Raw genomic sequence first — 12,136 nt, forward strand, 5'->3', positions numbered from 1 at the left:
CTGTATCTAACTCAACCTGTATCTAACTCAACCTGTACCTAACTCAACCTGTACCTAACTCAACCTGTACCTAACTCAACCTGTACCTAACTCAACCTGTACCTAACTCAACCTGTACCTAACTCAACCTGTACCTAACTCAACCTGTATCTAACTCAACCTGTATCTAACTCAACCTGTATCTAACTCAACCTGTATCTAACTCAACCTGTATCTAACTCAACCTGTACCTAACTCAACCCGTACCTAACTCAACCCGTACCTAACTCAACCCGTACCTAACTCAACCCGTACCTAACTCAACCCGTACCTAACTCAACCCGTACCTAACTCAACCCGTACCTAACTCAACCCGTATCTAACTCAACCCGTATCTAACTCAACCCGTATCTAACTCAACCCGTATCTAACTCAACCCGTATCTAACTCAACCCGTATCTAACTCAACCCGTATCTAACTCAACCCGTATCTAACTCAACCCGTATCTAACTCAACCCGTATCTAACTCAACCCGTATCTAACTCAACCCGTATCTAACTCAACCCGTATCTAACTCAACCCGTATCTAACTCAACCCGTATCTAACTCAACCCGTATCTAACTCAACCCGTATCTAACTCAACCCGTATCTAACTCAACCCGTATCTAACTCAACCCGTATCTAACTCAACCTGTATCTAACTCAACCTGTATCTAACTCAACCTGTATCTAACTCAACCTGTACCTAACTCAACCTGTACCTAACTCAACCTGTACCTAACTCAACCTGTACCTAACTCAACCTGTATCTAACTCAACCTGTATCTAACTCAACCTGTATCTAACTCAACCCGTATCTAACTCAACCCGTATCTAACTCAACCCGTATCTAACTCAACCCGTATCTAACTCAACCCGTATCTAACTCAACCCGTATCTAACTCAACCCGTATCTAACTCAACCCGTATCTAACTCAACCCGTATCGAACTCAACCCGTATCGAACTCAACCCGTATCGAACTCAACCCGTATCTAACTCAACCCGTATCTAACTCAACCCGTATCTAACTCAACCCGTATCTAACTCAACCCGTATCTAACTCAACCCGTATCTAACTCAACCCGTATCTAACTCAACCCGTATCTAACTCAACCCGTATCTAACTCAACCCGTATCTAACTCAACCCGTATCTAACTCAACCCGTATCTAACTCAACCCGTATCTAACTCAACCCGTATCTAACTCAACCCGTATCTAACTCAACCCGTATCTAACTCAACCCGTATCTAACTCAACCCGTATCTAACTCAACCCGTATCTAACTCAACCCGTATCTAACTCAACCCGTATCTAACTCAACCCGTATCTAACTCAACCTGTATCTAACTCAACCTGTATCTAACTCAACCTGTATCTAACTCAACCCGTATCTAACTCAACCCGTATCTAACTCAACCCGTATCTAACTCAACCTGTTCTGTATCTTATATTTATTATATATTACCTTATATTTCCACTTGGCTTCCGTCTGTTTCTTGTGCTGTTCCCGGATCTCGAGCTTCTCCACGTCGTTCTGCTTACAGGTGTCTTTCTCCGACATGCTCAAGACGTTCTTAGTCGCCTGGGAAGCAGGTGACACAGATATGACGTCCAAGACGTTCTTAGTCGCCTGGGAAGCAGGTGACACAGATATGACGTCCTATAGGTGACAGGTAAAAATCTGCTAACCATGTGCTTGTGACCAATAACATTTGATTTGATATGAGGTAGATCAGGACAGGGCAGCTTGCTTGGTCTCACCTTGAACCCCTTCTTGGGCTGGTCCATCTAGGCCTATAGGGGTGTGTTTGTTCCAGGCCCAGTCAGGTTAAACATGGTTAAACAGGTTAATAGCTCACCTTGACCCCCATCTTGCCCTTCTTGGGCTGGTCCATCTTGGCCTATAGGGGTGTGTTTGTTCCAGGCCCAGTCAGGTTAAACATGGTTAAACAGGTTAATAGCTCACCTTGACCCCCATCTTGCCCTTCTTGGGCTGGTCCATCTTGCTGAGGATGTCCTTGGCGTGAGACTCCAGAGCTGCCAGGCTGGAGGGCTTCGACGGAGGAGGAAGAGGAAGAGGAGGGACTTCCTTTTCTTTCTTTCCTTTCTTCTTCCCTCCCTCCTTCGCTTTGGGGACCTTGGGAGGTTTGGGGACCTTGGGAGGTTTGGGGGGCTTGGAGGCCTTCTTCCTGGCTGGTTTCTCGCGGGGAGGAGGGGACGGAGAGGGGTCGCTGGAGGGGGAAGCAGGGTCCTCAGGCTCTACCGGGGCAGGCGGGGCCTCTTCCACTGGAGCCTTGCTACTCGAATCACTCTTCATGGCTTTAGCTGCATTCTGGACGACAACAAAACGGTCAGTTAAGCAAAATGTCTTGATCCAAGGACACTCACTTTACAATTCTCTCTGCTTATATTTTACCCTGAACTATGACAACAGTCTGAGCCGTACGTTCACAGGACAGTTAGTAACCCAGTTCACTACAACCCCCATAATGCAGTTCGGATATAGGTTACTATAAAGGGCTCCAGAGACCTCATGCAAACAGAGTGTTGTATACAGTACGTTCCCCAAAATGATGCAGAACAAAAGTATATGGAATTATGCAGAGAGATGCAAGCTCCTTCACTCAGTGTGTAGTGTGTAGACTGTGTAGTGTGTAGAGTGTGTAGTGTGTAGACTGTGTAGTGTGTAGACTGTGTAGTGTGTAGACTGTGTAGTGTGTAGACTGTGTAGTGTGTAGTGTGTAGACTGCGTAGTGTGTAGTGTGTAGACTGTGTAGTGTGTAGACTGTGTAGTGTGTAGACTGTGTAGTGTGTAGACTGTGTAGTGTGTAGTGTGTAGACTGCGTAGTGTGTAGAGTGTGTAGACTGTGTAGTGTGTAGACTGTGTAGTGTGTAGACTGTGTAGTGTGTAGACTGTGTAGTGTGTAGAGTGTGTAGTGTGTAGACTGTGTAGTGTGTAGACTGTGTAGTGTGTAGACTGTGTAGTGTGTAGTGTGTAGACTGCGTAGTGTGTAGTGTGTAGACTGTGTAGTGTGTAGACTGTGTAGTGTGTAGACTGTGTAGTGTGTAGACTGTGTAGTGTGTAGACTGTGTAGTGTGTAGTGTGTAGACTGTGTAGTGTGTAGACTGTGTAGTGTGTAGACTGTGTAGTGTGTAGTGTGTAGACTGCGTAGTGTAAAGGTGGATAATTACTAGAATGATGTGTCTTGACTAGGGATAGTAAACTAGTGTCTTGACTAGGGATAGTAAACTAGTGTCTTGACTAGGGATAGTAAACTAGTGTCTTGACTAGGGATAGTAAACTAGTGTCTTGACTAGGGATAGTAAACTAGTGTCTTGACTAGGGATAGTAAACTAGTGTCTTGACTAGGGATAGTAAACTAGTGTCTTGACTAGGGATAGTAAACTAGTGTCTTGACTAGGGATAGTAAACTAGTGTCTTGACTAGGGATAGTAAACTAGTGTCTTGACTAGGGATAGTAAACTAGTGTCTTGACTAGGGATAGTAAACTAGTGTCTTGACTAGGGATAGTAAACTAGTGTCTTGACTAGGGATAGTAAACTAGTGTCTTGACTAGGGATAGTAAACTAGTGTCTTGACTAGGGATAGTAAACTAGTGTCTTGACTAGGGATAGTAAACTAGTGTCTTGACTAGGGATAGTAAACTAGTGTCTTGACTAGGGATAGTAAACTAGTGTCTTGACTAGGGATAGTAAACTAGTGTCTTGACTAGGGATAGTAAACTAGTGTCTTGACTAGGGATAGTAAACTAGTGTCTTGACTAGGGATAGTAAACTAGTGTCTTGACTAGGGATAGTAAACTAGTGTCTTGACTAGGGATAGTAAACTAGTGTCTTGACTAGGGATAGTAAACTAGTGTCTTGACTAGGGATAGTAAACTAGTGTCTTGACTAGGGATAGTAAACTAGTGTCTTGACTAGGGATAGTAAACTAGTGTCTTGACTAGGGATAGTAAACTAGTGTCTTGACTAGGGATAGTAAACTAGTGTCTTGACTAGGGATAAAAGCAGTATCCAGATCCATCGGATGTAATGATCACCGTATAGGAGCAATATCTCGGAAAAGCAAAGTTCCAAAGGCTGGGCCTAATATAGTGTATAAGAGGTCAGGCTGGGCCTAATATAGTGTATAAGAGGTCAGGCTGGGCCTAATATAGTGTATAAGAGGTCAGGCTGGGCCTAATATAGTGTATAAGAGGTCAGGCTGGGCCTAATATAGTGTATAAGAGGTCAGGCTGGGCCTAATATAGTGTATAAGAGGTCAGGCTGGGCCTAATATAGTGTATAAGAGGTCAGGCTGGGCCTAATATAGTGTATAAGAGGTCAGGCTGGGCCTAATATAGTGTATAAGAGGTCAGGCTGGGCCTAATATAGTGTATAAGAGGTCAGGCTGGGCCTAATATAGTGTATAAGAGGTCAGGCTGGGCCTAATATAGTGTATAAGAGGTCATACAATACGTTTTGTAGTGATTCCTATGTTGTTGATGTAAAGAACATTTGCTGGTCTGTGGTGTGTAATGAGAAGCAAACAGACGCTGCACTTGACACATTTATGAAATTGCTTATTCCAGTTACTAATAAGCATAAACCCATTACGAAAATGACTGTAAAACCAGTTAAATTCCCGTGGATTGATGAGGAATTGAAACATTTTGTGGTTGAGAGGGATGAGGCAAAAGGAATGGCCAATAAGTCTGGCAACCCAACCAATTGGAAAAACGTACTGCAGCTTGAGAAATCATGTGACTAAACTAAATAAAAATATGAAGAAACTAAACTATGAAACAAAGATAAATGGCATAAAGAACGATAGTAAAAAACTTTGGAGCACCTTAAATTACATTTTGGACAAAAAGGCAAACTCAGCTCCATCATTCATTGAATCAGATGGCTCATTCATCACTGATATTACCATCTACAGTCTTGGCCAAAAGTTGAGAATGACACAAATATTAATTTCCACAAAGTTTGCTGCTTCAGTGTCTTTAGATATTTTTGTCAGATGTTACTATGAAATACTGAAGTATAATTACAAGCATTTCATAAGTGTCAAAGGCTTTTATTGACAATTACATGAAGTTGATGCAAAGAGTCAATATTTGCAGTATTGACCCTTCTTTTTCAAGACCTCTGCAATCCGCCCTGGCATGCTGCCAATTAACTTCTGAGTCACATCCTGACTGATGGCAGCCCATTCTTGCATAATCAATGCTTGGAGTTTGTCAGAATTTGTGGGTTTTTGTTTGTCCACCCGCCTCTTGAGGATTGACCACAAGTTCTCAATGGGACTAAGGTCTGGGGAGTTTCCTGGCCATGGACCCAAAATATCGATGTTTTGTACCCTGAGCCACTTAGTTATCACTTTTTCCTTATGGCAAGGTGCTCCATCATGACGGAAAAGGCATTGTTCATCACCAAACTGTTCCTGGATGGTTGGGCGAAGTTGCTCTCGGAGGATGTGTTGGTACCATTCTTTATTCATGACTGTGTTCTTAGGCAAAATTGTGAGTGAGCCCACTCCCTTGGCTGAGAAGCAACCCCACACATGAATGGTCTCACGATGGTTTACTGTTGGCATGACACAGGACTGATGGTAGCGCTCACCTTGTCTTCTCCGGACAAGCTTTTTTCCGGATGCTCCAAACAATCGGAAAGGGGATTCATCAGAGAAAATGACTTAACCCCAGTCCTCAGCAGTCCAATCCTTGTACCTTTTGCAGAATATCAGTCTGTCCCTGATGTTTTTCCTGGAGAGAAGTGGCTTCTTTGCTGCCCTTCTTGACACCAGGCCATCCTCCACAAGTCTTCGCCTCACTGTGTGTGTAGGTTCACTGCCTGCTGCCATTCCTGAGCAAGCTCTGTACTGGTGGTGCCCCGATCCCGCAGCTGAATCAACTTTAGGAGACGGTCCTGGCGCTTGCTGGACTTTCTGGGGCGCCCTGAAGCCTTCTTCACAACAATTGAACCGCTCTCCTTGAAGTTCTTGATGATCCGATGAATGGTTGATTTAGGTGCAATCCTACTGGCAGCAATATCCTTGCCTGTGAAGCCCTTTTGGTGCAAAGCAATGATGATGGCACGTGTTTCCTTGCAGGTAACCATGGTTGACAGAGGAAGAACAATGATTCCAAGCACCACCCTCCTTTTGAAGCTTCCAGTCTGTTATTCGAACTCAATCAGCATGACAGAGTGATCTCCAGCCTTGTCCTCGTCAACACTCACATCTTAGTTAACGAGAGAATCACTGACATGATGTCAGCTGGTCCTTTTGTGGCAGGGCTGAAATGCAGTGGAAATGTTTTTTTTTTGGTATTCAGTTCATTTGCATGGCAAAGAGGGACTTTGCAAATAATTGCAATTCATCTGATCACTCTTCATAACATTCTGGAGTATCATACAAACTGAGGCAGCAGACTTTGTGAATTTAATATTTGTGTCATTCTCAAAACTTTTGGCCACGACTGTGCTTTAACATATTTTTTAATTGGCAAAATTAGAAAATTTAGGCATGACATGCCAGCAACAAACGCCGACACTACACACCCCCGTCTCATAATGGAATGGTTTAGACCAGGGGTGTCAAACTCATTTCGCATCGTGGGCCACATACGGCCTAGGGAGATGTCAAGTGGGCCGGACCATTAAAATTATACCATACTCTGCTATAAATAACCAAAATATCATGTCTTTCCTTTGTTTTGGTGTAAAGAAGCACAAGAACATTAGGAAAATATTGAAATGTAATGAACTATCCTTTTACAAAACATTTCATGAAACACCTCATATTTCCTTAGACAAATGTGCAATTTACTTTTATCATTCACAAATATGCATTGCAACTGATCCCACTGATTGTACAAAGGCACAAAACTTTAATTGGTACTGAAAAATATAGTAATGCACTTTAAGATTAAATGAGACTTTTAAAGAAAGGAATTTTTAAACCACTTACACATACGCATATAAAATCTAAATGTAATCCCTGCGTACACCTTACAAACTAAGGAGAGTGATTTTAAATGTGTAATGAAGAAAGTGTTCGCCTGTCCTGTAAATCTGTAAACTTCATACATGAAACATACATACACATACAATACAGACTGAAAATGTATGGAGTTGTATGAACAGTAGAATTCCATCACACAACTTTAGTTTTGAAGCTGCTGACTAACATTAAAGTGCACATTTTTTAAATCACCACAGTAAGGATTCATCTTCACAGAGCTCTATTCTTTCAATGCAAACAGTATCTAAGGCAGCATTTTAAAGGTGTTAGTCTAGTCTGGACTTGTATTTGTTCCTGAAACTTGGCATCTTTTGGCCTGTACAAGTGCATCAACACCAGGTGTCATGTCCTGACTAGCTGTCACTTTCAGAATGTCATTTAAGTGCTTGTTTGTGAGCCTTGAACGCATTTTTGTTTTATTGATATTCATCACTGAGAAAATTTGTTCACAAAGGTAGGTTGTCCCAAACATGCACAAAATTTTAGCAGCCAGGGCTGTTAATTTGGGGTACCCTGGTAGTAGATACTGATCAAATCTGTCCAGACCTACAGAGGCACATTTGCCCTTCAAATCTGCATCACACTGCAAATCAATTATCTCTAGCTGAATTTCGCCCGGCAGATCAGAAGCTTTAACTGTGAAAGGTGAGCGAAAAACTGAAAATTCTGTCTCAAGTTCACCAAATACCTGAAAACGTTTCTCAAACTCCCGCAGTAGTCCTGCAATTTTGTCTTTGTACCGTTTCATGTCCGCATCAGGTCTGGTCACACACACATCTCTCAGACAGGGGAAATGAGCAGGGTTGCCATTTGCCAGTTGCATCTCCCACAAAGTCAGCTTCAACTTAAATGCATGTATGTTGTCAGAAAACTGTGTGACAACTTTTTTGCGGCCTTGCAACATTTTGTTCAGATTGTTCAAGTGTTCAGTAATATCAACCAAGAATGCAAGGTCCCGTGGCCATTCCTGAGATTGTAATTCCAACACCGGTTTTCCTTTTTTCTCCATGAACTGTCCGATTTCCTCTCGTAGATCAAAGAAATGCCTCAGCACAACGCCTCGGCTTAACCATCTCACTTCAGTGTGGTATGGCAGGCTGTGGGTAATGTTGCTGTCGCTGAGAAGTTTGTCAAACTGACGATGGTTCAGACCTCTGGACCGGATGAAATTTACAGTGCGAACAACCACCTCCATGACGTGGTCCATTTTCAGCGACTTGCAACACAATGCCTCCTGGTGCAAAATACAGTGAAATGTCCAGAAACGATCTCCTCCATTAAGGGCTTGTACTTTGTCTTTGAACTTTGTCGCGACACCTGCTTTCTTTCCGACCATGGATGGCGCGCCGTCTGTAGCCAGGCTGACAGCGCGGAACCAGTCCACTCCAACTCTGTCCAATGCAGCAACGACAAAGCCGAAAATGTCCTCGGCTGTTGTGGTGTCCATCATTGGCACCAACTCAAGAAACTCTTCAGTAACAGTCAATGTCTCATCAACTCCTCGAATAAATATGGCCAGTTGGGCCACGTCTGTGATGTCAGTGCTCTCGTCAATTGCCACGGAAAATGCAATAAATGACTTGACTCTCTGTTTCAATTGACTGTCTAAATCTGCCGATAGTTCAGAAATCCTCTCTGCTATAGTATTCCTCGTCAGGCTAATATTGGCAAAAGCTTGTCGCTTCTCGGGACATACAAGTTCAGCCGCCTTCATCATGCATCGTTTAACAAAGTCACCGTCGGAATACGGCTTCGATGCTAATGCTATTTCGCTAGCAATTAGGTAGCTGGCTTTTACCGCTGCTTCACTGACTTCTCGGCTCTGGATGAAAGTTGACTGCTGTTTCCTCAGACCCGCCAGCAATTCGTTAATCTTATCTCTTGACAACGTCGTAACAAGCAGCAGATGGCGCATTGATACCGTCTGCTGTTTTCAGTCTGTCTCAGTGATGCGGCTTGTCTTCTACTCTGATGGAAAGAGTGCGCCCCTTAGCGGATAATCCATGAATTGCAGCGAATTAAAAATATTAATTCCATGTCTTTTATGCATTTTTTCCACTTTCAAATTATCCTGCGGGCCTGATCGAACCTCCTTGGGGGCCGGTTCCGGCCCGCGGGCCGTATGTTTGACACCCCTGGTTTAGACCGTTTGGAAGTTGACTGACTCAGCGTGAGCATATTCTCTTCCCAAGCTTCGTCCACGCAGTGCAGGGAGCGAAAGTTATTGCTGTCCAAGCTATGAAATTAATCAACTTTACCCTGTATATCTAAAAATCACCATATATACTGATTGTTTAAAGCAAAATGACCCAAACTTTTTCTGATGGTGACCCTGAACAGTCGAATTGTATCTAATGTTAGACCTGATCAACAGGTATATAGTCAGATGAATTGTATCTAATGTTAGACCTGATCAACAGGTATATAGTCAGATCTTAAACATTTGAACCCGGGACGATGCGTATCGGTGAATCGTTACATCGCTAGTCTCTACAACAACAAAGGCCCTTGTAAACCTGCCCAGTAGAACAGAATAGATCAGATCAGGGCAGTAGAACAGGGCAGTAGAACAGGGCAGTAGAACAGGGCAGTAGAACAGAATAGATCAGAACAGGGCAGTAGAACAGGGCAGTAGAACAGGGCAGTAGAACAGGGCAGTAGAACAGAATAGATCAGAACAGGGCAGTAGAACATGGCAGTAGAACAGGGCAGTAGAACAGAATAGATCAGAACAGGGCAGTAGAACAGGGCAGTAGAACAGGGCAGTAGAACAGGGCAGTAGAACAGGGCAGTAGAACAGAATAGATCAGAACAGGGCAGTAGAACAGGGCAGTAGAACAGGGCAGAAGAACAGGGCAGTAGAACAGAATAGATCAGAACAGGGCAGTAGAACAGGGCAGTAGAACAGGGCAGTAGAACAGGGCAGTAGAACAGGGCAGTAGAACAGAATAGATCAGAACAGGGCAGTAGAACAGGGCAGTAGAACAGGGCAGTAGAACAGGGCAGTAGAACAGAATAGATCAGAACAGGGCAGTAGAACAGAATAGATCAGAACAGGGCAGTAGAACAGAATAGATCAGGGCAGTAGAACAGGGCAGTAGAACAGAATAGAACAGGGCAGTAGAACAGGGCAGTAGACCAGAATAGATCAGAACAGGGCAGTAGAACAGAATAGATCAGGGCAGTAGAACAGAATAGATCAGGGCAGTAGAACAGAATAGAACAGGGCAGTATAACAGGGCAGTAGACCAGGGCAGTAGAACAGAATAGAACAGGGCAGTAGAACAGGGCAGTAGAACAGGGCAGTAGAACAGGGCAGTAGAACAGGGCAGTAGAACAGAATAGATCAGAACAGGGCAGTAGAACAGGGCAGTAGAACAGAATAGAACAGGGCAGTAGAACAGGGCAGTAGAACAGGGCAGTAGAACAGAATAGATCAGAACATGGCAGTAGAACAGGGCAGTAGAACAGGGCAGTAGAACAGGGCAGTAGAACAGGGCAGTAGAACAGGGCAGTAGAACGGGGCAGAAGAACAGGGCAGTAGAACAGAATAGATCAGGGCAGTAGAACAGGGCAGTAGAACAGGGCAGTAGAACAGGGCAGTAGAACAGGGCAGTAGAACAGAATAGAACAGGGCAGTAGAACAGGGCAGTAGAACAGGGCAGTAGAACAGAATAGAACAGGGCAGTAGAACAGAATAGAACAGAACAGGGCAGTAGAACAGGGCAGTAGAACAGAATAGATCAGAACAGGGCAGTAGAACATGGCAGTAGAACAGAATAGAACAGGGCAGTAGAACAGGGCAGTAGAACAGGGCAGTAGAACAGAATAGAACAGGGCAGTAGAACAGGGTAGTAGAACAGAATAGAACAGGGCAGTAGAACAGGGCAGTAGAACAGAATAGATCAGAACAGGGCAGTAGAACAGGGCAGTAGAACAGGGCAGTAGAACAGGGCAGTAGAACAGGGCAGTAGAACAGGGCAGTAGAACAGGATAGATCAGAACAGGGCAGTAGATTAGGGCAGTAGAACAGGGCAGTAGAACAGGGCAGTAGAACAGGGCAGTAGAACAGGGCAGTAGAACAGGGCAGTAGAACAGGGCAGTAGAACAGAATAGATCAGAACAGGGCAGTAGAACAGGGCAGTAGAACAGGGCAGTAGAACAGGGCAGTAGAACAGAATAGATCAGAACAGGGCAGTAGAACAGGGCAGTAGAACAGGGCAGTAGAACAGAATAGATCAGAACAGGGCAGTAGAACAGGGCAGTAGAACAGGGCAGTAGAACAGAATAGATCAGAACAGGGCAGTAGAACATGGCAGTAGAACAGGGCAGTAGAACAGAATAGATCAGAACAGGGCAGTAGAACAGGGCAGTAGAACAGGGCAGTAGAACAGGGCAGTAGAACAGAATAGATCAGAACAGGGCAGTAGAACAGGGCAGTAGAACAGGGCAGAAGAACAGGGCAGTAGAACAGAATAGATCAGAACAGGGCAGTAGAACAGGGCAGTAGAACAGGGCAGTAGAACAGGGCAGTAGAACAGGGCAGTAGAACAGAATAGATCAGAACAGGGCAGTAGAACAGGGCAGTAGAACAGGGCAGTAGAACAGGGCAGTAGAACAGAATAGATCAGAACAGGGCAGTAGAACAGAATAGATCAGAACAGGGCAGTAGAACAGAATAGATCAGGGCAGTAGAACAGGGCAGTAGAACAGAATAGAACAGGGCAGTAGAACAGGGCAGTAGACCAGAATAGATCAGAACAGGGCAGTAGAACAGAATAGATCAGGGCAGTAGAACAGAATAGATCAGGGCAGTAGAACAGAATAGAACAGGGCAGTATAACAGGGCAGTAGACCAGGGCAGTAGAACAGAATAGAACAGGGCAGTAGAACAGGGCAGTAGAACAGGGCAGTAGAACAGGGCAGTAGAACAGAATAGATCAGAACAGGGCAGTAGAACAGGGCAGTAGAACAGAATAGAACAGGGCAGTAGAACAGGGCAGTAGAACAGGGCAGTAGAACAGAATAGATCAGAACAGGGCAGTAGAACAGGGCAGTAGAACAGGGCAGTAGAACAGGGCAGTAG

General features: G+C 44.3%; 1 protein-coding gene across 3 annotated transcripts in view; it reads right to left on the reverse strand.

Annotated features, from left to right (window-relative positions):
• Positions 1 to 12,136, reverse strand: part of LOC129815843 (lysine-specific demethylase phf2-like) — a 278,038-nt gene that overhangs the window by 185,630 nt on the left and 80,272 nt on the right. For all 3 annotated transcript variants that reach the window (XM_055870000.1, XM_055870001.1, XM_055870003.1), the window contains 2 exons: positions 1,990 to 2,355; positions 1,489 to 1,605 (listed from right to left, as the gene is read on the reverse strand). In XM_055870000.1, the coding sequence (XP_055725975.1) occupies positions 1,489 to 1,605; positions 1,990 to 2,355 (483 nt within the window). The remainder of the gene's footprint in view (positions 1 to 1,488; positions 1,606 to 1,989; positions 2,356 to 12,136) is intronic.

This window comes from Salvelinus fontinalis, chromosome 18 (genome assembly GCF_029448725.1).
Source record: "Salvelinus fontinalis isolate EN_2023a chromosome 18, ASM2944872v1, whole genome shotgun sequence".
NCBI lineage: Eukaryota > Metazoa > Chordata > Actinopteri > Salmoniformes > Salmonidae > Salvelinus > Salvelinus fontinalis.